Source organism: Macaca nemestrina, chromosome 5, assembly GCF_043159975.1.
Source record: "Macaca nemestrina isolate mMacNem1 chromosome 5, mMacNem.hap1, whole genome shotgun sequence".
NCBI lineage: Eukaryota > Metazoa > Chordata > Mammalia > Primates > Cercopithecidae > Macaca > Macaca nemestrina.
In genome coordinates, this window is record NC_092129.1 from 175742311 (window position 1) to 175768821 (window position 26511).

The 26511-nt window shown below is 36.0% G+C and overlaps 1 protein-coding gene and 1 long non-coding RNA gene across 26 annotated transcripts in view; one reads left to right on the top strand and one right to left on the bottom strand.

The window, feature by feature from the left end:
• The window catches only part of LOC105487408 (uncharacterized), a 357156-nt gene extending 355407 nt beyond the window's left edge, over positions 1-1749 (bottom strand). For 3 of the 13 annotated variants that reach the window (XR_011624053.1, XR_011624041.1, XR_011624049.1), the window contains exon 1: positions 1172-1729. This is a non-coding gene — a long non-coding RNA (uncharacterized lncRNA). The other 10 variants (XR_011624043.1, XR_011624045.1, XR_011624050.1 and 7 more) reach the window with 10 other exon arrangements.
• Positions 1618-26511, top strand: LOC105487404 (solute carrier family 35 member B3). 13 transcript variants are annotated; one of them, XM_071097659.1, is made up of 12 exons: positions 1797-1908; positions 2917-2962; positions 5408-5467; positions 7513-7806; positions 9631-9752; positions 14986-15140; positions 16772-16879; positions 19934-20031; positions 22143-22235; positions 22652-22763; positions 24634-24703; positions 25887-26511. In XM_071097659.1, exons 4-12 carry the CDS (start codon positions 7606-7608, stop codon positions 26035-26037), a joined length of 1110 nt encoding a protein of 369 aa, XP_070953760.1. In that variant the 5' UTR covers positions 1797-1908; positions 2917-2962; positions 5408-5467; positions 7513-7605; the 3' UTR covers positions 26038-26511. The 13 variants fall into 13 exon arrangements, with proteins under 13 accessions (XP_070953765.1, XP_070953760.1, XP_070953757.1 ...); XM_071097660.1 differs by lacking the exon at positions 1797-1908 and adding an exon at positions 1915-2004; XM_071097657.1 differs by lacking the exon at positions 1797-1908 and adding an exon at positions 1962-2272.

The window sequence follows — 26511 nt, forward strand, 5'->3', positions numbered from 1 at the left end:
TCTGTAATAAGTACTACTCCAGATAGTCTCTCGTACATTTCACATTTGACACGTAAAAGTATTTCACTGACATGGTAGTCAGAGAAGAGCCAGGTGACATTTGAGCAGTGACTGGAAAACAATGAGGACGCAAGCTCTGTGGACATCTGAGAGGGCAGTGTTCCACGCAGAAGGAACAACAGCTACAAAGCACTGACGCTTGCTGTGCTTGGAGACAATTAGAAAAGCCCCGCAGTGTAGCTTGAATGTGACTCCTCAAGAACAAGTTCAGTCTTAAAAGTCAGAATAAGAATTTTGAACTTTAATGCGCTGGTAAGCCACTAAAAGGTTCTGCACAGAGGAGTGGCATATTCAAGTTCTAACGGGATCACTCTAGCTGCTGAAGGCAACTATGTAGAGAAATAAAGGGAATGTAGAAAGCTATGCTCACAGCTACAGCAGTGGTCCAGGCATGAGCAGATGGTACCTTGTACCACCTCTTGGACCTTAAGTTGTTTTATACTGCCATTTACTTTCTCATGGAAACCCCTAATTTCTTCAGGACAGGAAGCTCATACGCATAGTTTATGAATATGACCTATACATATGCCCATTTAATAGAGGCTTGATAAATAACCATCATATAAATGGCTAACAGTAGTACTAAATCCACATTATACAGTGACGATATGGCATCACCGAAAGATTTTGTCATTTACTATCTCTTGAGGAAATTTAAGTTCTCTAAGCCTCAATTTCAACATTCCTAAATGTTGCTACCACCAGCCTAACAAGGTTGGCAAGTATTAAATGAAAATGTCTACCCAGACCTTTTTTTCTCACCACCAAAGTAGGTGCCTTGTTTTATTACAAACTCTCAATCCCAATACAAGACACAAACGTTACCCTTTCTGAAGAGTGCCTATAAAATTTTAAAAGTTGTACATAACTGACTGGATTCTAACATATATATTAATCCAATTTATCCCTTTCTGGTATCCAAGGCATGCTTTCAAAAATTGTCCATCTTCTTTACAGTAATATTTTCCTTAAGTGTTCTCTGAAAACGGCTCATCCCCAAACCGTCTTGGATTTTACATTATTACATCTCAGTAGTGACAGATGTGGCCCTAAATGCGGGGAAAACGTTTACAAAAATTTTGATGGCTGGTCCTCAAGCTTTGAGATTTACCTTCCAAGAATTAAGCAGCACTATCAAAACAATGCTGGCAACATTTTTATGAGGTTGCAAGGACCACAGTTGCTGCAGCTACAGGATGAGTAAGAACGTCAGAAGCAACACAAGCTTTACTTCGGCCCATCTTCACCGGAGAAGCCCCTATGAATCCGGCAAAAACATAAAAACAGGTACTGTGACTTTGCCGTATCTCATTTACATCAAGTAGCAAGAATAAGGAAGTCAAGGATTTTGAAATCTGGCTCCAACATTCTCCACTTGGTCGCGTTCTCAAATCTCAGCCCAGGGCCGCTGACGTAAAGTCGCCACTCGTGGGCACCACGGGCTCGGGGGTAGCCGGCAGCTGAAATCCGGGGGACTTCAGAGGCTTGGAGGCCAGGAGCAGGCAGAGCGCCGATGGGATAACGAGATTCTCCAGCAGATCGGCGCTCACCGCCCTACTCCATTTCAGCGGGTAGAGGTAAGAGCTGAAAGGTGACCCTCGCACCGCCGGGCCACCTTGGCAGTGCCTGCCTTGCGTCTCTACCCGATAGAGCCTGCGCGGGAGGTAACGGCGCGCACGCCGGCGGCGGCCACAGGCCCGTCGGGAGGCGGGGCCACGCGTCTGCGCACGCGCGCAGGGACACATAGGCGGAAGTGTCCCGCGGGCGCCGGAGTTGAGAGTGGTTTCCGGGGAGGCGACCGCCGAGGTGGAAAGTGCAGGAGTGGGAGAGGAGGAGGAGGAAGAGGAGGTGATGGCGACGGACCTGGGGAGGGGGAGATGCTCCGTCTGGCTGAGGCGCTACCCAGGCTGCGGTCACCCTTCCGGGTGACATACCGGCCTTGGGGTACGCGTGCCTTCGGGGCCTTTCCTGTGTTTGGGACCCAGATCTCCTCTCCTCCAGAAAACCTTGACACTGTCCATCTTCCTCATTCAGCCAAGGAGCATTAGAGGAGTGGATGAGGTCGGGATGGAAGGAACGGGTGACTCCCTTTTTTTAAAGAGCGGAAACCAGCCGGGCGGTTTCCAGGGAGGAGCATCTGTACCTCCTCGCCCGTTTCTCGCCCTCGGGCTGGCGAGACCTCCCTCAGATCCCAATCCGTGGACTCGCAGGGGTGAGGTGACCTCAAGGGGTCTTTTACGCTGTTCTCGGGGGTCTCTGGAGAACTGTCAGTCACCTGGATACCTCTAGACTGTCTTTGCAGTTAACTATTTCCTGGTTCCGTGTTTATTAAGTAGGGGCACTCCAAGATACCCTTATCTTCATTTGGCTTTCTGTAGAATGTGATTGTTCTGGCTGGGCTATTAAATTTATGGCATAAACTTCCACTAGAAGTTCTGCAGGTTTCCTCCAGTCTTTGCAACTGAATTTCCTCTCCCGTCTTTTTATTATTTGTTAAGGAATATTGAAAGTAAAAGATGGAATGATTTGGTGTGCTAACAAAATCTTAAGTGTTGAGTATCTGCATTTTTCTACATTAGGATATCAGAAGGCTAGAACTGTTTTTTAATTAAGCGTTTTTCTAAGCAAATTGAGATAGTTTGGAACTTGGAAGAGAGCCAGCGTTTCAAAATAATTTAGACAGCGTTATTTTTACGTAATTACTTAATATATAGATTTAAGTCCTAGTGTTATCTTTTTCTCTTGGGAAGAGAAAAAAAGAATAGTCTTCAAAAATTAGCACAGGGTTTCTCCACCTTTGTACAAAGAAATGAGATGGAACTTTGTTTTTTTCTGTTTTATAATCGTACACCATAGGCCATGATTGATTCCGGAGCGCAGTTAATCAAGGCATAATGGCATGGTAAGATTCTTTTATTTGTAACGTTGAGCGTGGCAAAATATAGTTAAAATGACGTTTTTTCAGGTTAATGACACCGTAATGACATTTTTTTTCCATATTCTACCTTGTTTGGTGTGGGACTTTTGTCCTTCAGATTGGAAAACTCAAAAACTGAAATAATTGTGACTTCAATAGGTCATTGTAACTCAACATTATCACTAATTTTAATTTTTAAATCACATTGTATGCCGGAAAGGGTACCTTTTTATTCCATTTTAGCAGTTGAAGTTGATTATCTGTTGAATTTAGGAAGAGGTCTCAGGCAATGATACACACCTGTGATTTTTTAATATATGTATATATATTTTTTAGTTTCAAGGATTACTGTGAGCTTCAAAAGCAGAGCACAATCTTGATCATTTAGTCTGAAAACTAATTTTAATTCCATGCTTCATTTTTGGCCCCTGCACCACAAGGAGTTTGGCCAATTTTTTTTTTAGATGATGGTTAATATCAATCATTAATGTTTGAAGTGGAAGGGATATGGCAAACATTCCCCAATGATCCCAGTTATTAGATATCAGCGGTCTTCATCAGTCACACTTTCTCACTAGTGATGTTATTAATAAAACAGCATTCTAAATGCAAGGCTTTGGTGGGCAAGTTTTATGAGACTGATGCCTCAAGCAGAGGAAAAGCAAATTTATTTTCATGTTCATTTCAAATGTTTTGTGGGGAGTTTCAGTAGCGATGTCGGTATTTTGGCACACATGTAGAAAAGACAGTGCTAGAGAGATTTCATTCTGCACATGTGGCCTAGATCTGCAGCACATAAAGTTGCCAAGAAGTGTGTTAGAAGTGGTAAAGTGTTGGAAAGGAGCTGAATAATGTTGATTAAATAAATGTTGCTTGCTGACTGGGCGCGGTGGCTCACTCCTGTAATCCCAGCACTTTAGGAGGCTGAGGCGGGCGGATCACGAGGTCAGGAGATCAAGACCATCCTGGCTAACACGGTGAAACCCCATCTCTACTTAAAATACAAAAAATTAGCCGGGCGTGGTGGCGGGTGCCTGTAGTCCCAGCTGCTCGGGAGGCTGAGGCAGGAGAATGGCATGAACCCGGGAGGAGGAAGTTGCAGTGAGTCGAGATTGCGCCACTGTACTCCAGCCTGGGCGATGAGGGAGACTCCGTCCCAAAATAAATAAATAAATAAATAAATAAATAAATAAATAAATAAATAAATGGTGCTTGCTAAAGAGCGGTAGAGTCCTTCACTTAATCTTACATTTTTGTTATGTGCTAGAACATCATATGAAGATACCTCTTGCCTTAAGGATTTCATAGACTTTTAGGAGAAACAAGTATAAAAACAAAAAAGCTATACCATTATAATTTAGGAATTTGAAAAATAAGTATAATATGATATTAGGGTCCAGGACATCAACTTGTTTTTAACTTCGAGGCCTTATTCATGGATGCAGCACGATCAGACTTCACGTTGAGCCATGCGACAGATGGGTCAGAAAGGGAAAAATTGATTATGAACTGTCTAGTAATCTAGGCAAGAGAAAATGGCTGCCTGATGGAGTAGGGTCCAAAACAGATTTTAGATATAGTTATAGATGTAGAGTTAACAGGAATCTTGGCAAAGTATGGAACGTGAGGAAAAGCAAAGATTGTTAAGATAACTCCCAGATTTTTAGCTTGTGTTTCATACTAGGTACTGTTAAGTGAGATTGGGAATATAGGAACCAACAGTAGATTTGTTTTGAGAGGAAAATAATCAGCTTTGGCCATTTTAAATATGAGGTGCCAGCAGAGCTTATGAGTGGAGGTATCAAAGAAGCATTTAGACATAGAACTCTGGATCTCAGGAGAGAAGGCAGCCTTGGAAATTCAGGTCTGTATTTCCAGCTGCACATCAAAGGGGTGAGTCATCTTGAGCACACCGTATCACCCTAGCAATATTTCTAAAAAGTTGAAGGATGACAGCTAACACACTTTTGTACTGTCATATGCCAGGCAATGTTACATTCATTTCATACAGTCCTAACCAAAATCCTGTGATAGGCACATGTTTAACTCCTCCCACTTTTGAAGGTACAGAACCTAAAGCTCAGAAAAGTTAAACGATTTGCCCAAGGCTTCTCAGCTAATAAGTAGCAAAGCCAGAACTTGAACTCATATCTGTCAAAATTCCAAAGCATGGGGAAAGCATTGTGTTATACTGCTTTCTTATACTATTATCTATAATTGTATTGAGTCATTACAATATGCTTGGCAGTTTTCTAAATTACAAACATCTCAGAAGAAGGTGACTTTGGGAGAGCGTGACCTTCTGGAGAAATGTTTTGATGCCAATAAAAGCAGGAAAGATATTTTCTAGTTTTATTTATTCTGTATGTATGTGTAAATATATAAGCATTGTTTGTAAATTTCCCCACTCTTTTTCTATAATATTTTCAGTTTTACTGATAAAGTTTGCCAGTACCACCATCCATTTCAAAAATCATACCCAAGCAGAAGGTGAGTGACTACAAGCTGAAGTTTGAGGGTATCAATAGGAAGGATCAGTTTATTTGGTTCATCTGAATATCACGTCAGAGTATATGCCAGGTATCAAGGACACAGAGATAAATAAGATTGGAATCTTGCCTTTCAAGTTCTGTTTTCTGATAACTGGGGGGATTAGTGATGGTGTCACAAAGGAGAGGATATTAAAGCTGAACTTCCAAACCTGACCTTAAGAAGACCTCAGACTGGAAGGACGTCATGAGCAGAAGGCAGGGGTGTTTGAAAGTCCCTGGTGTATTTCAGGAATGAAACATGGGTGGTTTACGACTTTATTGAGAGTGGTGGGAGAGCAAACTTAGAAACCTATGTGAGGCCGGGTTTATTTGAATGGTACTCTATATCCATGCCCACACAGAGAAAAGAGTAAATTGTTAAGGTTTTCATCTCTTCGTTCTGAATGTAGATTCGAGCACAGATTTGACCACATATTTAGGAGAGGTAATTTAAAGCATGGTTTTAAAAGAAAGTCACATCTTAAAGATGTCCTGCGAGATTACATAAAAAGTCTTACAAATGACAGTGATTGAAACATAATGTGGGTAGCAAGAACAAAGGAAAGCGAAGAATAAACAAGAGGAACGCAGTAAACTTCATGAAATTACTTTTCTATTTAGGAATATGGCAGATGCCCTATAAAATGTTGTGGTGACTGCGTGTTTTTAGTTACAAGTGGTATTCAGATCCTTGACCCCTCCTTTAATTCCTAAGGATGACCTGGTTAACCTCTGTAAATTAGCAAACTAGAAGTGATCATGAAGAGGCAACTCTAATTTTGGCCATTTTAAACCATCTTGGTAACAGTTTAAAAAAAAAAATTACCAAAGGAAAACACTGTCAAAATTATTCTTATTTCTCTTTATGCTGCAGAGTTTAAATTTTTGTTCCCACTGGAATTAAAAATAGATGAGTCGTTTCTAAGAAAATAACTTATTTTACATAGGTTTGTTCTGTACTTTGTCATAATTCTTCAGTCTTTCCTCAGTCTTTACATGGAGTTCATATTTTCAGTTTTTATAAATCCAAAGAGAAATTGGTGGCTTCATAACTTTTTTTAGACTGACAAAAAATGACATATTTTCTCCAGCCTTTTACATCCCAGAAGAATGTAAATTAAATTAAAATGGTTTGCTCCAGAGGAAGAAAATATTTTTTAACCTAAGAGATGCTACTGCTGAAGCATATTGTGCTTTCTGTAGTTTGTGATAAATCTAGCTTTTTAAGGACCTTAGTTTTGGGGTTTTTTTTTTTTTTTTCATTTGTTTTCTAGAGACAGGGTCTGGCTCTGTCGCCCAGGCTGGAGTGCAGTGGTGTCATCATAGATTACTGCAGCCTCAAACTCCTGGACTCAAGTGATCCTCCTGCCTCAGCCACCTGAGTACCTAGGACTACAGGTGTGCACCACCATACCCAGCTAATTTTTTGATTTTATTTTATTGTGTAGAGAGAGGGTCTTGCTATGTTGCCCAGGCTGGTCTTGAACTCCTGGTCTCAAGCAATCTCTCTGCTTCAGCCTCCCAAAATGTTGGGATTACAGGCATGAGCCACCACACCCAGCCTTTGTTTTTTTAGTTTATTTTTTAAATGTCATTGGCAAACATATCTTAGAATTGTCTTAGTATTTAAAGGAGAATTACCTAGTTTTTACTCTTCTACAAATAAAGATCGACTTTAATGTTGAAGATGTTATGCATCAACTATATATATAGACGCAAAGGCGTGTTCTTTGATGAAATACTAGCTTTTGTTACCGTGGAAATAAGTATGGTTTATATTCAGTTTAGTGATGTACTAATCTTTATCAGCGGTAGACAAATTGTTTAAAGATTGTAGGCATATTGTTTTTGGTGGTTTGGAACCTAGAATACAGGAATTAATATACTAATATCCAGAGAGAAGCAGACATTTGTATACTTTTTAAGTATGATTTGGAATATTATTTGGAGGATTAAACTTTATCATCTAAATGTTTTCTTTTACTTGCTTATTTCTTTCTCTAGGACTTGACACAGCAAGCAAGAGACATACAGAACAAAAGAGTTGAGGAAACCAACAAAGATAACTCTGAAAGCATTGAATGCAGCCAAATAACAATGGATCTCAAGTTCAACAATTCCAGGAAATATATTTCTATCACTGTGCCATCCAAAACCCAAACAATGTCACCACACATCAAGTCAATTGACGACATCGTGGTGCTTGGCATGAATCTCAGCAAGTTTAACAAACTTACTCAGTTTTTCATATGTGTTGCTGGAGTTTTTGTATTTTACCTAATTTATGGGTATTTACAGGTAAAAAAGTTATATGTTTGTAATATGTTAATTATTTATAATAATTGCAGTCAGTATGGGCACTTACTAGTTTTGCCCGAGATAGTCACTTACAGGATACTGGCTGATTCATAAATTTGAATTTTTTAGTATAGTAGTAGAAAAGAGCTTCTTAAAACAGAAAACAGATCAAAATTCAAGAGTTAAATATTTTAAGTGGGGAGAAGACACATGTAGAGACTACCTTGAAAAATTGTAATTATGAAAATTAATTTTTAAATATTTAACAAAATGTAGGTAATAATTGCAACCATGTGTTTCCAGGAGAAATAAATGATTCAAGTACTGATTGATATCTTGGAACATTATTGAATGATAGTGTAGTTTACTCGATTCTTGGAGCTCGATAATAAAAGATCATTCTTGCAAAAATATATCAGGATATTTTATGGTTTTCTAAAGGTATCTCTTTAATCCTATAATATTTGAATTATTTCTTTTTTAAACACCTCTTATATTCTCATTCTTACTTGCTTTGTCTTCTAACTTTGCCAGAATCTTACTGTTCTGTGATTTTTTGCTGGCACAAAACATTTCTAACACTGCAACAATTTGTCTCATATTTACATTATATTTGGAGAAGTTGTATACCTTTGCCCAGGAGCAAATTTCTGACCTTCAAAGACATGGGCTGGATGGGTGAGGATCCGGGCTAGTGAAAACAGGATGTTGGAATGGGTTCTAATTTTATTAATGGTCATTTAATTCGTGGATATTTTCCTATAACAAGAGAAAGCCTTTGTAATTCAAGGAAAGGAAAATGATGTATTTTCTTAAAACACAGATAATATTTCCAGTATTCTTTAATACTAAAAAGTTAGTGAATTTAAAAATTGTATTCTTTTTCATTGTCTTGTAGAGATGAAATATCAAGGGAAATGTAAGTGAACATGGAATTGTGACTTTTTTAGTTAGCTAGCTTGCAAGAATGCAATGAAGAATGTTAATGTAAAACAAAAACGAATTACAAATTTAAATAGTTATAATAACTGATATTCCACTAGTAGGTGATATAAAACTTGAGATGCCACAATGAAGAACAATTAAAAATAGAGATTAGAATTTCTTGTTGAGAAACATTTCAGAAACCTTTTTTTCTTCAGTATACCAGTGTTACCAAAATAGCTTGGGAACAGAGTTAGCCATTGCAATGGAAAATGAATTTGAAATTTGCCCTGTAAGTCTCATTAAATACATTTTCTCTAAATAATCAGGTATTTTAGTTTATAATTGGTTTATGCAAAGTTTTTTTAAGTTACACAAACCCCTGCTAATTATGTTTATAACTTAACCACTTTCATTTTGTGAAAACTGACATTGCTACTGTTACATATAATTACATATCAAAATAGTTCAGAGAAAATGGGGTTTGGTAATGAAGTATTTTTTAATAGATGTATGCATATTCATACATACACTTCATTTATTCAATTTGATTTATTGATCAATTTGATTTATTCAATTAAAAAAACCAGATAACTATTGGAATACCTCTTAGTGACTTGTTAAGAATGGCTTATTAATAATTGATAATAAATATTACTTTATAATATGTTTAGGCAAATTAACCATTTCCTCTAAAAGAAGGTTTATATCATCTATGGCACAAGAATTTCAAAAAATAACATTATCAATATGAAAGAGCTTCTGACCTCTCTAATTTACATTTTGTTGTTGTTGGAGGTGGGGCTTGGTTTCTTTAAAAATGTTGTGTTTGTAAGAATTTATTTTTAGGAAATTAATGTGCTGCCTTGGACTTAACAGTGTTCATGTGTCTTTTGACAGGAATTAATATTTTCAGTGGAGGGTTTTAAGTCCTATGGCTGGTACCTTACCTTAGTGCAGTTTGCCTTTTACTCCATATTTGGCCTAATAGAACTTCAGCTTATTCAGGACAAAAGGAGGAGGTATGTGGTTTGTTTTCATTTTTTGATATTTCACTCGTATTAGTTGAATTTTTTTGGCATACTGAATATGCATGAAATTTATACTTCTATTAACAAAATACCTAATAAGCATGATCTCTTGTCAGTATAACCAACTTAATAATACTAAATACATTTTACTCATTTATACACTGGAAAAAATGAAGTCTCTCCTTAAATGCAGTATTACAAAATAAAAAAATAATAGTTTTAAGCTCAACTTATGGTGTTACATCTTCTTAAAACATGATAAAAAACATGATGTACATACTTGGTTTTTATAAATTCTGCTGAAATAGGTGCAGTTACTGATTTATAGTGCAACTAACATCACAGTGGTGAAATGAAATATCAGTACAGGTTGAGCATCCCTAATCCAAAAATCTGAAATCTAGAAATGCTCCAAAATTAGAAAAGTTTGAGTGCCAATGTGACACAAGTGGAAACTTCCAAACATAAATACTTAACACAGATGTTGTTTTGTGCACAAAATTATATTAAATGTGCACCGTGACCAGCTCTGGGACAGTTGGGATGCAGGGCACCAAGTTCTTAAGCTGCACACAGCGTAATGACCCTGAGCCCAGCCCACAAAACCATTTTTTCCTCCTAGACTTCCTGGCCTGTGATGGGAGTGGCTGCCATGAAGACCTATGACATGCTCTAGAGACATTTTCCCCATTGTCTTGAGGATTAACATTCAGATCCTTGTTACTTATGCAAATTTCTGCAGCCAGCCTGAATTTCTCCTCAAACAATGGGTTCTTCTTTTCTACTGCTTCGTCAGGCTGCAAATTTTCTGAACATTTTTGCTCTGTTTCCCTTTTAAAATGGAATGCTTTCAACAGCACCCAAGTTACCTTTTGAATGCTTTGCTGCTTAGAAATTTCTTCCACCAGATACCCTAAATCATCTCAAAGTTCCAAAGATCTCTAGGGCAGGGGCAAAATGCCACCAGTCTCTTTGCTAAAACATAACGAGTCACCTTTGCTCTAGTTCCCAACAAGTTCCTCATCTCCATCTGAGACCACCTCAGCCTAGACCTTATTGTTCATATCACTGTCAACTTTTTTGCCAAAGCCATTGAACAAGTCTCTAGGTGGTTCCAAACTGTCCTACATTTTCCTGTCTTCTTCTGAGTCCTCCAAACTCTTCCAGCCTCTGCCTCATACCCAGTTCCAAAGTTGCTTCCACATTTTTGGGTTTCATTTCAGCAACCTCACTCCCGGTACCACTGTACTGTTATTAGTCCGTTTTCACGCTGCTGATAAAGACATACCCGAGACTGGGAAGAAAAAGAGGTTTAATTGGACTTACAGTTCCACATGGCTGAGGAGGCCTCAGAATCATGGCAGGAGTCAAAAGGCACTTCTTACATGGTGGTTGCAAGAGAAAATGAGGAAGATGCAAAAGTGGAAACCCCTGATAAAACCATCAGATTTTGTGAGACTTAATCACTACCATGAGAATAGTATGGGGGAACCCCCCCCCCACGATTCAAATTATCTCCCACTGGGTCCCTCCCACAACACATGGAAATTACAGGAGTACAATTCAAGATGAGATTTGAGTGGGGACACAGCCAAACCATATCAAAAATGTTCTGTAAAATTACCTTCAGGTTATGTGTATAATGTATATATGAAACATAAATAAATCTCATAGTAAGACCTGTGTCCCATTCCCCAAGATACCTTACTATGCAGATGCAAATATTCCAAAATCTGAAAAAAATTGATATTTGAAACACTTCTAGTCCGTCCCCAGCAATTTGGATGAGGGATACCAAGTCTGCATCTGTTGTTATAATGCTTTTTTAGAATGTGAAGTTTTTGTGGGATATGCCCCAGCTGACATTGCCATAAGATGTCCGATAACTGAGGTTGCATTCTTAAGTATTAGAGAAACATATATCATTCCTTTTCATCAAGACCAAATGTGCTTGTTTGACAATATCATTTCAGTTAGCAACCATCTAGATTTGAGAAGTATCTTGATATATTTTTAATGACATATAGAACAATATGCAATAAAACTTAGTCTCTGATTACAAACAGAAAGTGGTTAAGAATTTGAATATAAAATTTTCTTGGTTAACGTAAGAAGTGTGCTTATTCTGTCATACCCTAATGTGTGTATATATCATGTATCTATTGGGCAGTTTAAATATAATAACGACTGGAATACTGACATACCTTTATACAAATGTTTAATCCTTTAGTGAAGATTTCAAAAATTGTGCAGCTTTTTTTTTTTTAAATCATAAAATCGTTTTGAAGTTTGTGTCAAGGTAATACAGTTTTACATATTTAAATCTATATTATAGGTTTCTTCATGGGTCTAATTTTGCCTCTCAACTTGTCTTTATTGCCAGTAAATTACTGTAGGAATTATTGTAAAAATATTTGAACCTGAGAGTTTCATCTTCGTTATTTTTTTGTTTTATCATGATTCTCCATGATAGAATCATGGAGGCAAGCCAGTGAAATCCAACTTCCTCATTTTACCAATGAGAAAACAAAGACCTAGAGGAGTACTGGGAATAGCCATAGGTGATAGAATAGGAAGTAATTAAATATATCTGTCAAGACTAATACATAAGGAAGCTTGATGATGATTCACTACTTATTGCAAACTACTGGGCCTTCTAAGGTAAGATTGCTTCTAAGGCAAAAGACACGAATACTGTCTTTGTACGTGAAAAATGATACAATGACAATGCATGTCCTGTTACATTTCAGAGAGAAACACCTCCCTATAAGCTACCCAGATGAGAGGGGAGAGGGCCTCAAGCCGTGTTTATCCCAACTTTTAAATCACATGACCATAACATATTTTAAAAAAATAATAATTTGTAAGTGAAACAATTTGGGAGAAGACTTTATTTATAATAAATGTAATGAATTTATTTCTGAATTTATTTCTACATATACACCCATATCTGAATTTATTTAATGGTACTGCTACCCAGACTTTAATTAGCTGAACTCTTTGCTGTTGTTATTTTTTTTCTTCTTCCTAATTTATATGAATACCGACATACTGGAATAAGTACCTCAATACTCATTGAGAATTTGGAGTTAGACACATGGGTTTGGGTCTTGGCACTTGGGTCTTATTACATCTGTCAAGACCTCAGAGAAGTTTCTGTAATACTCTAAATTTTATTTTGAGGATCATATGTGGTAATGCATGCTAAAGTACATAATAAACTGTAATATCCTAAATGTACTGCTAATTATTTTTCATCAAAGAATACCTTGTAACATTATTATTAATTACTATGAGTTTTTAATTAAGGAGAGCTCTCAGATTTGTCTTGAAGAGATTTTCAAAGTTAAAATTTTCTCCCCGGCCAGGCGCGCTGGCTCACGCCTGTAATCCTAACACTTTGGGAGGCCGAAGCAGGTTGATCACCTGAGGTTGGGAGTTCAAGACCAGCCTGGCCAACATGGTGAAACCCCGTCTCTACTAAAAATATAAAATTAGCCAGGAGGCTGAGGCAGGAGAATGGTTAGAACCTGGGAGGTGGAGGTTGCATTGAGCCAAGATGGCACCACTGCACTCCAGCCTGGGCAACAAGAGTGAGACTTGGTCTCAAAAAAATGTTTCTCCCCATATCTAAGGAAGCAAGCAATCGACATATTAAATAAAACAGAAATAGTGAGTATTCTGGAGGCAAGCTGATCAAATCTAATTTCTTCATTTTGCCAATGAGAAAACAAAGACCTAGAGGACTGCTGAGAATTTTTTTGAGCTCCTTTTGGAGCTACTTTTGGATTTGGTTCCCCTGAGTTTCAGGCTGGTTTTCTTTCTACCTGTACCGTGCTACTTTTCTACTCATTCCTTGTAATTTTTCTGACTTGAATTTTTATTCTCTGCCAATGATTTGCCATTTATCTTTGAGGAAATCTGACCACCATGACTTTTATCATTTTACCTGGAGAAGTGGTGCTCCACCATCACTGATGATATGCCAGTGAGGGTCAAACCCCATGGATGGCATGAACACATTTACACTGATGCATATGGGCATGCCAAGTTTTTCCCACATGGATTTTCGTGGTTAACTACTCTATTAGTACTTAAGTAGGAAAAAAAAACCCTCAGAATCAAAATGTAAATGATGCATTTTAATTGACTTTTTCCAGTAAATTATTTTACCTTATATCTAACCATATAAAAGATGAGGAATTTTGTTGCCTTAATTTCAATGTCAACACAAATTCTAAAATGAAAATTACATCTAACTCTCCAGCATTGTCAGTATGAATATTGCCTCATTGTGTTTGTGTTCATCATACCAGCGTACAAGATTATTAGTTTAGACCATTAAATATCTAGTCAAAGTGAGCATATGCTCACAGTAATGGCTCAAAATTCTGAAGATGCTGAATTAAGAATCTCCTTTAGGAACTTTAGATAGAGCCAAAGTTAAAAGACTTGAAATCATGAGGAGAGAGTCAGATACCTCCTCTTAAAAGTTGATTATTACAACATGGAATACAGAGAGATGATCTATAAGATATTATAATAAAAATTGTATCTAGGGTTTTAAACCACATGAACTTTTCCTAGAGAAATTCTTCTTGGGTTACTTTAACAGAATGGATAGATGTATTTTTCCTAATGCTAGATGGAAACATTAGGAAACAGAACAACAATTCAAGAGTTAAAAATTCGTTTTAAAATAGTTAAGGTACCTTTTACCATTATGGAGGCCAACATTAGCTGGGCATGGTGGTGCACACCTGTAGTCCTAGCTACTCAAGAAGCTAAGGCAAAAGAATTTCTTGAACCCATGAGGCAGAAGTTGCAGTTAGCTGAGATCGTGCCACCGCACTGCAGCCTGGGCAACAAAGCGAGACCTTATCTCAAGCAAAGAACAAAAAAGAAGCTCTTTTTTTCTAACTTTGGTTAAGATGGTTTTTATTTGTGGCTAGAACTGCTGTTTTTTAAAAAAAAAAAACCCTTTTGTCAACATTTATACCTTCGGTAAAAATCTAAACTCTTTTTTACATAATTGAGTGGCCTCATTTATGATTGATTAAATAAAGGTAAATTGTTATTTTTATAAACTTTTTTTACTAATATTTCCAGAAATAGTAACCAGAAATTACAAAAGTAATTAGACATTTACACATTGTGAACACATTATCTTTTAGTAGTATGAATTGGGTCCCAAAATGAAGGTTTTAAAAATTGTCTTTTACAGAATACCAGGAAAAACCTACATGATAATAGCTTTTCTAACTGTGGGTACTATGGGGTTATCAAACACTTCCTTGGGCTACCTGAATTACCCTACCCAAGTCATCTTCAAGTGCTGCAAATTGATTCCTGTTATGCTAGGAGGAGTTTTTATTCAAGGTATAGTAATTACATGTTTTTTATACTCTTTAAAACTAATAGGCTATGTTATGGCATCCAGCATTAGGAAAAACATTAAACTTTATTATATTTTCAATGAGCATTCTAGGTATTGTAACAATTCTGAATGATATCTTACCAAAATAAGGTATTCTAAAAACACTGATGGCCGGGCACAGTGACTCACGCCTGTAATCCCAACACTGTGGGATGCCAGGGTAGGCGGATCACAAGGTCAGGAGTTCAAGAGCAGCCTGGCCAATATGGTGAAACCCTGTCTCTACTAAAAATACAAAAATTAGCCAGGTGTGGTGGTGTACGACTGTAGTCCCAGCTACTCTGGAGGTTGAGGCAGAAGAATTGCTTGAACCCAGAAGGCAGAAGTTGCAGTGAGCCGAGGTCGCAACACTGCACTGCAGCCTGGGTGACACAGCGAGACTCCCGTCTCAAAAAAAAAAAACGAAAAACAAAAAAAAACGCTGATATGCCTTAGTGTCTGAAGTCAGTAATTAGGACTTAAGAAAAAGAAAAGATAATACTTCGTTTTATTATTTTATTTTGGAATCTACCACATTTCCAGCAATACTATATTTACGTATTAAAGGTCTAGCTCAGAAGTACCTGGAAAAGTCCCTTTTTTCAGGTCCTTCATTCTTCTACTCTCCAGGGCTGCACACTTCACCTCCATTGTACATGGGCAGTTCTCATATTGAAGTAGAGTTTAATCTGAGCAGAACTGCGTTTTTACCAACCCTGCTGGCTTAGTGATTTTTAGAGCCCCAGCTAAGTGACGAGTTTTGTGGAAATAGGAGTAAAAGAGGAGGTAGTGATAGCAACAAACAGTGAAAGTAGCTTCTGTTGTTCTTATTAATTGTCATCAGGAATATTCGTGTTTTAATAGTCGGGTGTTGGTGTATCACTGAAGTTCTTATACAGCCTGATTTCATTTATGCATTAGATACCATCCCAGAATAAGCCTTTAAAAATGAAAGTGTTTTCAACTACTTCACGTATCATTTCAGGATAACTTCATGTAGGAAAAAATAATTAACCTCAATCCCTATTAAAAATCACATTTATTGTCCCAACTGACTAGGCATATATAATATTGTCCTTATAAACCTTACAAAAAAGTCATACTATATTTTTTTTTAATAAGGGGATATTAAAATAATTTTCACCTGCCTGGAAGTTAATCTCATTATGATATTTGCAAACTTAGTTATGTAACCAGATTCATTACTCTGGTTACTTTGTAAACTTAGAAACTACAAGAAAATTCATAACCTTTTATTATGCATAAAGTAAAATAGACACTAAATTTCCAGGAAACTTTTTAAATGTTTGTGGATGTGCATTATTCTTGCTGTCAGTTTTTGCCAGAGTATGTATTTTAGTATCACTATTATACCAGATAAAGTAGCTCTTGTTTCTAACGTATAGGGACATATTGCTTCCCATTGGTAGTTTTCAGAAGCCCTCTTGTGACTGTCTGCTGCCTTGACCTAAGTGTTCACGTTTTTGGCATTGGATATAAAAAAACGGATCCGTGTTCTACTTAACCCCTAGAGCAAACACAAAGCTGGGTGGGTATTTGCATAATGAAGCCGACTTATATTTGTTTTATACAGGAAAGCGTTACAATGTTGCAGATGTGTCTGCTGCCATATGTATGAGCCTCGGCCTGATATGGTTTACCCTCGCTGACAGCACAATTGCACCAAATTTCAACCTGACAGGTAAGCAATTTATATTCCTAGCTTCTATAGGCATTTTAGTTTAGAATATGAATTTTGAATATTTTGTAAGCATTTTAAATGATAGTATGACAGCTGCAATTTTCATATCTAACATAAAGCTTTTGGACTTTCCATAGAAGGTGCAGTGAAAGTACCACAGCTCTGTAGATAAAACAATTTGTTTGTTTGTTTTTTAGTGTGCTTGCATTTTGACAGGAGAGGACGCTATTTGCCCAGTCAAAATCTTTGATAAGCTGAATTGGAAATAGACATATGAGTTATAGGGGAATAACAGTAGTAATTGTTTTCAGCTATCATTTGAAAAAAAACTTTGAAACTTGCACATTTGCATGTAACTGTTTTAGCTAAAGAAGGAAAGGTATGCTGTGCTGTTATATTAAACAGTTTAATATAAATATAGACATTACCTTAAAGTGCTTGAAGTTTCTACTGTAAGTAAGTTTTCTCTATAGTGTGCTGTGTGAAATTTTGTAAATTAAATTTAGGTTTTTCAAAAGCAGACTAGTTATTGCAGTATTTTTAGAAATGAGAATTAAGTATTGGAATTCTATTTTTATTTTTATTTGGAAAAGAAATTGGGAGTACTTTGGTGTTTATATATGCAATATTGTCAGTTTTACTAATAAGACTAACTTAGTGACATTCCATCTTCTAATCTGACAAAAATAGAATTTAAAATATCTGGGACTCTATAGAAACTGAGAGAACAGCAATAATCATAATAACATCAGCAAGTACAAAGTATGTTTGAGAAAAAGTCCAAACTATTACATAATGAAAAAAATTATTTACATCAGCTTCACTATTCTTCCTAAGAATCAGAACCTCTTACCTGTTGTCAATCTTACTAACGTGGTTAACCAAACTGAATGAATGTATTTAACTGTAACCAGTTCTGCATCTTGTAGCAACCCTTTAGCAACCCCAAGGTTCTGGTAGAAACTACCAGAACTCACTCACTGCTTGATCTTAGAGAAAGTGTATAGTTGCAGATGTTTCTAACATGGTCTAGATCAGCAGTCCCTAACCTTCTTGGCACCAGGGACTGGTTCCATGGAAGACAGTTTTTCAACAGCGAGTGGTGGGAGAGGATGGTTTCAGATGAAACTACTCTCCCACCGCAGATCATTAGGCATTAGATTTTCATAAGGAGTGCAACCTAGATCCCTCACATGTGCAGTTCACAGTAGTCTTCCCACTCCTATGAGAATCTACTGTCGCAGCTGACCTGACAGGAGGCAGAGCTCAGGTGGTAATGCTCGCTCACTGGCTGCTCATCCCCGACTGTGCAGCCAGGTTCCTAATAGGCCAAGGACTGGGGCTTGGGGACCCATGGTCTAGATCTTTCAGGATTGCTTCAAGGAAGATTATACTTGAAAACTGAGAGAAGTGACTCTTGTACTTATGAAAAGGCAATATTAGAGAAGGCACCAAATTAGCAGTGAGAGATGTGGCTTCAAATTCTATTTGAATTACTTAAAAATATAGCCGCAGGTAAATTGCTACACGCCTTTGTGCTTCACCCATAAAACAGAGAATAATAACTCCCCACATGGAAAGATAGTGGGAGGACAGACTGAGATGAAGGATTAATGAATGGGAAATTACATACACAGGATGGCAGAGGGCGTGGTGATGGTGACAGCAATGGAAAGAGCTGAATCCAGTGGTTCTGTACTTTCTCACTGTAACTTAAGTGCTAACCCTGTCTGAGTTCCATGGACATATTTTTGTAGAGAATTAGAACCCAACCATACTTCATCACTAAGAATAATCCATGAGTACTTAAATCCCTATTCTGATATATTAGAGTATATTATCTAAAGGAGAGGAGGTTAACTGTTAAAATGGTTATTTAAGATAGGGATAAATAAAACTTTGAATGTATAAAGTATGTATGTGTGTATGTATATATATATCAGAAGTTAGATGATACAAAGTTGAGTAAGTATAAAAACTTAAATCTTAATTGACTGAGGTGCATACACACGTGGCCATACACTTTTCTGCTACCTATGGTTGCTTATGCGTTAACAAAAGGAAAGAAATAATTTCTCTAAACCCCATCAGACTCATAGATACAACTAAGACTGCTCGTGCCTCCTTCTGTAAAGCACAGTGACCGATGACCCTGCGTCCTAGACACTGTCAGTTACTAGCCTGCTTCCCAAGTACACATGCGCACTTGATGCTTCTCAGGAATGAATAGTATTGACTCTCAGATTTGTTTATGTCAGTTGTACCTTTATTATAATTATGTCATAACTCAGTATTAAGTTTTTCAAAAATGAGTATGAACAAAGAATTGTTTTTGTGAAAACTGAGTTAACTGACACAACTTGATTGACAAGCAATAAAATCACTATTGAATGAGGTGTGGGTAAAACCACTGTGAATATTGGAGGGAAGCTCATAAACATATGAAAGGATTCTGTACTCTGCAGGGCACTTTTAAACAAAAACACCTTGGAAATCACGGAAAATGTGTGCTATTAGCGTGTTTATACAAAGGAGAAAATACGGAATTCTATTCAGGACCCATGCTCAAAGAAAAAGGCCCTGACAGCTGCGTGCATGTTTATGTGATTTAAATTAAACATTTTAGCAATAATAGGGTTTTTCAAAAATCGCTTTTCTCTTCATCTGTTTTTTTTGTTTTGTTTTGTTTTGTTTTTTTAATTAACTGACTAGCCACCAATCCCAATAGACAGATATCCTAAGAGTTTCTTCTACACTTTCAGAACTAGTGGAACTATTAGACTAGTGGAATATTTGTGGAACTGTTATTTGATACGCTATTGAAATGTGATAATGGTGACAGAACTCACTCAGTTTATTAGTGTATCTTTTTTAATATCATCACCTTTGTACTTATTACACCTGATTGTGAATAAGAATATTCTGGATTACCAAACAAACATGGTTGAAGATCTGCTTTTGTTTTTTAGACCAATGAAATTTCTGATAAAGCTTGATTATAGTTCATATGTTTAAATAAGGAGGTTTTTTTGTTTTTTTAATACCTTCTTGAAGGTGTGGTGCTTATTTCCCTGGCCTTATGTGCAGATGCTGTCATTGGAAATGTTCAAGAGAAAGCTATGAAACTTCATAATGCTTCCAATTCTGAAATGGTAAATACTCTAGTGTTTTTTCTTCAAATTAGACAGACTTAAACAATGGTGATGTACGTAATGTGATGAAATAATTATAATATCATTATAACTGGCATTGCATTTTTAAGCGGTCATTTTTATAAAAGTAATACATTCAAACATTATAGGAAAGTAAAAACTAAAACTACAACTAGCAGTGCTAACCACTTGTTGCATAGTTAACAAATTTTTTCCTCATTGATTTAGTTTTTATGTATTAAAATAAAATCTTTTGTTAGGTCATTTCTCTTATCTCTTTCTAGTGGGTAGTATTTTTCCATGTAGAAGTTTGTAATTTTTATATTGCCCAGTTTGTCTTCTCCTTGCTGGCTTCTGGCTAAGTATCATGGTTGAAAAGAGCTTTCCCAACCCTGAGATTTAGAACATTTCATCCCTGTTGCCTACTAGTTTTGTGTTTTCCTTTTTTATTAAGCCCTTGATCCAATCTAAAACTTTTTAAAAAGAACTTTTCTTTCAAATGACTACCCATTTTTTCCAATATCATTTATTGAATAATCCACTTTCAGCTCATTTTAAATGCCCTCTTTATCGTATCACACTCTAGTGTGGCATTCAGAATTGTATTTGAATTTATTTTTGCAATAGTACATATAATGACAGCAGCTTTATCATACATTTATTATCTGTTAGGACTAGCTACCATTGTTCCTTTTCTTTTGCAGAATATTACTACCAGTAGTTATTCTGGGGTGTTTATATTCCCAAATAAACTAAAAATTCCATTGGTATTGTGATTGGTATGGCATTGAATTATAAATTAATTTAGGGAGAATGGCATCTTGATTATTTCAGTCCAAGAATAAGGTATGACTTTTCTTTTACTCAAGTGGTCTTTTTTTAATGTCCATTAGAGTTTAAAGTCTTCTTCATGTAAATCCAGCACATTTCTTATTAAAGGTATTGTTAATAATAACTTATTAAAGTTATTTCATCTTTTTGCAGTTATTGCAAATAATATCTTTCTGTATGTCTTGTAACTGGTGTTTTTTGCAAATAATGTCTTTTTGTATATCTTGTAACTGGTTTTTATATAGGAAAATTGTGTGTGTGTCTGTATGTGTGTGTGTGTGTGTGTGTGTGTGTGTGTTTATATTAATTTTATAACCACCCACCTTGCTGGACAGAAAGAGCATACTGAATTAAGGATAGACAGGACTATTCTTTCCTGTTATTTTCTTGACACAGAATGGGGCAACTTAAGTACTTTCTAATAACACAGGAACTTGGTTAAGAATTTTCTTCATCATCATCACTACTCGTTGTAGATAAGGTCAGGATGGGCGCAGAGAGAATTGAGGGACTGTAGGTTGTTAGAAAGTTAATATAATGCAGTGGTTATGATGGTAGGCTCTGGAATAAGATAGCTTAGTTCATATCCTGGCTTTACTAGCACTCATTTGGGGAAAATTACTTAATATCTCTAAGTTATAGTTTCTTCATCTGGAAATTGGATTATGATGACTAAGAATACCCATCTCTACGATGGTTGTGAGAAGTAAGTGGAATAATCTGTACCGAGCTTCAGCACAGTACCTGACACAGCAGATATTTAGGTTTGCTGCTGCTGCTACTGCTGCTGCTGATTCTGTTTATGAAAAGCATAGTAAATTGGGATTAAAAGGTTGGTTGGAAAATAGAGAAGTTAAGCAGTAGATATGCCATATACTGCTTATTTTCATCATATTTTAATGTCTTTTAGAACTTAATGTTTGGATTTTTTTAGGTTTTATAAGTAGCTTTAAAGCTTTTTGTTTTCTTTAAGTTTTTTTTAAGAACTCTAATATGAAAATCTGGTTTGATTTCAGTGATTGTCTAGAAAAAAATGAATATATAAGCATATATGAAAGGATTAATATTACTAGGTGTTATTTTGTACATAAAATTGAGGCATAGACTTATAAAACATTAGAATCAAATATCATTTCTGGAAATTTAGGCCATATTGAAATGATAATGTTTCTTTTAAAATGTTTGTTCTGCAGACCTAATTGAGCCATAGAGTTAAAACCTTTAGTCTTCTACTTTCTGTTTGATAGTACTTTTTTCTTCTTTATTTTTATCTGCTCTAGGTATTGTATTCGTATTCAATTGGTTTTGTATACATTTTACTGGGATTGACATGCACTAGTGGATTAGGCCCTGCAGTAACATTCTGTGCAAAGGTAAACAGTAATCACAATTTAAAAACAAATAAATATCTTCTCTTAAATAATTTTTTCTATATTTCTAATTTTCCTTGTTCACAAGAGGCTATCATAGATATAATGATACCTCCTTTAATATAACATATGCCAATCAGAAATTAATTTCAGAAATGAAATGATTCGTATTTAAATTTATTTTATCCTTGCTGTACCCTATGAGTTGATTTTTAAGCTGTTCATAATGTAGAAAAGTTGAGGATCTTTAATTTCAACATTATTTTTTCATTAAATCAAAATAAGAATTTTTGCTTGACTGCATTATCAAACAGCTTATTATTGCTCAAGAAGTTGATTAAAATCTGTAGTTTTATTGTATTTGTAATACCTCGGGGTTTGTTTCACATTTTTCTAACAGGCTTTTTTATTTTTTGCAGAATCCAATTCGGACCTATGGTTATGCATTCCTTTTTTCCCTCACTGGATATTTTGGAATCTCCTTTGTTCTGGCTTTGATTAAAATTTTTGGTGCACTTATTGCTGTAACAGGTAGGAGGGATTTACTTGCTTTGGTTATAAAATAAGCATTCACATTTTCTCTGATGCTCTTTTTCAAAACATAAGGGCAACATCTGCTTTACATTAAAAAGAAAATTATCCTATTTCACCAATTTATTCTTTGGCTTATGGCGTTTCTTTATAATGCTAAAGAAAATTATTTTTGGTCTTAATTTCTTATTTTGATGATTTAATTTTAAAATCAATCATATACATTTATCAGAATAGTAACCCTTAAACGCATTAAAAGAACTTTCTATAAAATTATGATGAGATGAAGACCTCCAAAGAAAGTACTACCTTTATATTCTTCTAACCTATAACTGAAAATTTCAATTTTGTTGCACTTCAGTATGAGAGGTACACTTTAAATAAGCTTTTTAGGCCTTTCATGTATACATTTTCTAGGACACCAACCAGATTAGCTTCCCTTTTCACCAGTAAGCATATGCCCCTGCTCTGTGCAGGGTCTTTGCTTGGCCCTATAGAAAAATCAGTTGTATTTGTTCTGCTTTGGAGGACTGTACAGCCTAGTGAGAGGAACAGATGAGTCAGTGTGTCACCTGTGTCATTTGCCAAAACTCTAAGGTACAGCCTTTGCCTTAGAGGTGCAGGCAGTTTCTTTCTCACGTAAAGGAAAGCCAGAGTTGGCAATAATCATAGCTAATGCGTATATAGCCCTAGTATGTACCAGACACCATTATTTTAATCTCACAACAGTCCTATAAATTAGGCACTATGATTGTTCCATTTTACAGATGGATAAACTGAGGCACAAGGAGGTTAAGTGACTTGTCTCATAGTCAGCCAGAGCCAGGTTCCAGTGATGGCAGTCTGGCTGCACACCTGTGCTCTTCGCCATACATTATACTGCCTCTAAGCTAGTATGGTGACTCCCTAGTCATGAGAAACCCACATTCTTTCTGTCCGCTGTGCCATCTTCATCCTCATGCTATGCAGTAGGATGGAGTAAGAGAAGATGAAAATCCTAAAAGTCATACTCCGAGAAACAGCACATCTGCTCACATTTCACCACAGCCTGGACACATGACCAAACCTAGTAGCAGGAGAAGCGGAACATATACCCAGCTTAAAATACGGGTCCTTTTACTATAGAAATGAAAATAGACATTGGGAATCTGACTCTGGCATGTTTCCAGAACAGCTTCTTCTTTGGAATTCATTCATTCATGCATAAATTACTAAGTGCCAGGAACTGTAGAGTCTTGGAATATACAGATGAATAAGGCAAGAAACTAAGTAAAGCACGTAGTCTAGTGGGAAGACGGCAACTGATGTGCAGTGAGGAGGAAAGGGCTGTCATGGAGATCTATGCAGATCTCCCCGCTCTGCCTGGGACCAGGGAGGAAGGCTTCCAGCCTTACGGCAGACTTCAAAGTGTAGTACTTCAAAGGACAGGAGAAAGTTAATACAGATGTGTAAAGAAGATTGTAATGATTACTCATAGTCTTATCCAGAGATGACCCCTATTAAGATATGAGTATATCCTTTAGATTACTGTGTTTAAAGAATAACCCCTGCCTCTAGCTAATCATAGCTTCCATAGGAAAGCCCTTCTCTAAGACTTACTGTGGCTACATAATACCATGGCCTCCATCAAGTACTTATTACAGTTATACTTTAACATTTAACTGTATTAATTATTTAATGTCTGTTTCCCTACAAGACTAAACTCCATAGTAACAGGGAACAGTGAGTTTTGTGCATTTGGTTGGTTGGTTGGTTTTTACTTTCCATTGTTACTTTGGCAGTCAGCTCTGTAAATATTTGCTGAATAAATGATTTCTAAAATATTGTCAAGATAATAGGCACATTCTAAACTAATTTGTTGCTCCTACAGTGACAACAGGAAGAAAAGCAATGACCATTGTACTTTCGTTTATATTCTTCGCTAAACCATTCACATTTCAGTAAGTACTTTTTACTCAGTTTTTAGGTACTGTGTTTCACATTTCCTCTTAATCTTAATTTCAACTTTTCTACTTTTTCTTTTTTGTAGTAAGTGTATTTATTTTTATATAAATTAATGTGGGTTTTTTTTCCTGTTATGCTTTATAAAGAAACTTTGTCATCTTGGTCTCTTAACTATCAGTGTATCTTCTGCTATTTTGGAAATGTCGGTAGTTTATTATTTTGAATTTATCATTTTTATGCTTAAATTGCCTAACCAGAGTCCAGTGCAAATGTGACCTGTTTCCATTATGAGTGAATGTGAGTGATGTGTACGTTGTTGAGATTAAGAGATTCCCCTTTGCCCTACTGCAAATATGTAAATTACGTATTTATAGCACATGCTTTTAAAAAGTATTAGTTTATTTGATGCCTGTTTCCACAAAGGATTTAAGGCAGAGAAGTATTCTATAAGTTACATCCCAAAGACTTACTTAGCTTGTATTTTTTGTGTGTGCGAAAGTGTTTACTATCATATTTACTGTCTTTACTGTTTGTTTGACATTAGCATCATTTAAACTTACATTGGTCAGGATTGTGAAGTTTCAAACCAAAATCTTAACAATCTGTAAGTTTAGAGGGAAACATAAAATTAATTTCCATCAATGTTATTTGTCTATAAACTAGTTTTTCTTTCTATATGTACTAGGTATAATACATAATAGTATTATGTCATACATAAATATAATTATAATGATTCCCTACTTTCTCAGGGATGTTTCTCTTTTTATTCCTTTATATTCTACCCAACTGAGACAACGAGTTAGACAGCTGAGTTTAATTCCCAAAACGGCCTTTGGTAGATATACATATCCAATGCTTTAAGTGTACTCTTCAGACTTTTGGTAGGGGGTTGTACTTTGAATATACTATTATCCCCAAAGCTCAAATTAACTATGTCATATAAATTTTTATAAAATATCTTTATATATACTCAATGTATTAATATGTATTAATAAAAGATACAGGATTCTATCTAATCTCATCTAAGAATACTATTTTTATTTTAATGCTATTATTGTAGAATAGCAGAATTTTACTTCACTGAAGAATTATTATGGACAAATTACCAAATTCTGTGGTTAACAGTAGATTGTTATTTTGCTAATTTTAATATATTTTTTCCTTATTTCTTTCTCTTAGGTATGTATGGTCTGGTTTCTTAGTTGTCCTTGGTATATTTCTCAATGTTTACAGCAAAAATATGGATAAAGTAAGACTACCATCACTGTATGATTTGATAAACAAATCAGTGGAAGCAAGAAAGTCAAGGACGCTGGCACAAACTGTATAGACAATGATTTGTCCTATTTAAAATAGAATTTTAAGGGAACAATCAATTAACTTTCCAAAGGGACTGATAAAAACCAAAGGATCTGGAGGCATTGCTATCCCCTTTGTGGATAGATTTCATATGAAGTTATTTGCGGTGTCAGGCTTTTCTTCAGAGCACTTGTTTGACTGACTTCCAAAGCGACCAAGACAGCCGCATCTAGCACGCTTTACAATAAAATGTCAATATGAAGGACTGTAATTCCTAGCATTTTATTAAGAATTTCACTGGAAATGGACCACATGTTGCAAGACTAACTGGCTATAATTATGACATATCAAAGAAATCGATATGTAATAGCAGATTGTTTTATATTCATTCCATTTTGATGGTGTTATTTAAATTGATTCTCTGTTATAAGAGTAAACTGATGAGTTGAAGTCTGGAGAGAATAACATTCATTATAAATAAAATTATTCTGTGATCTTTTTTCAA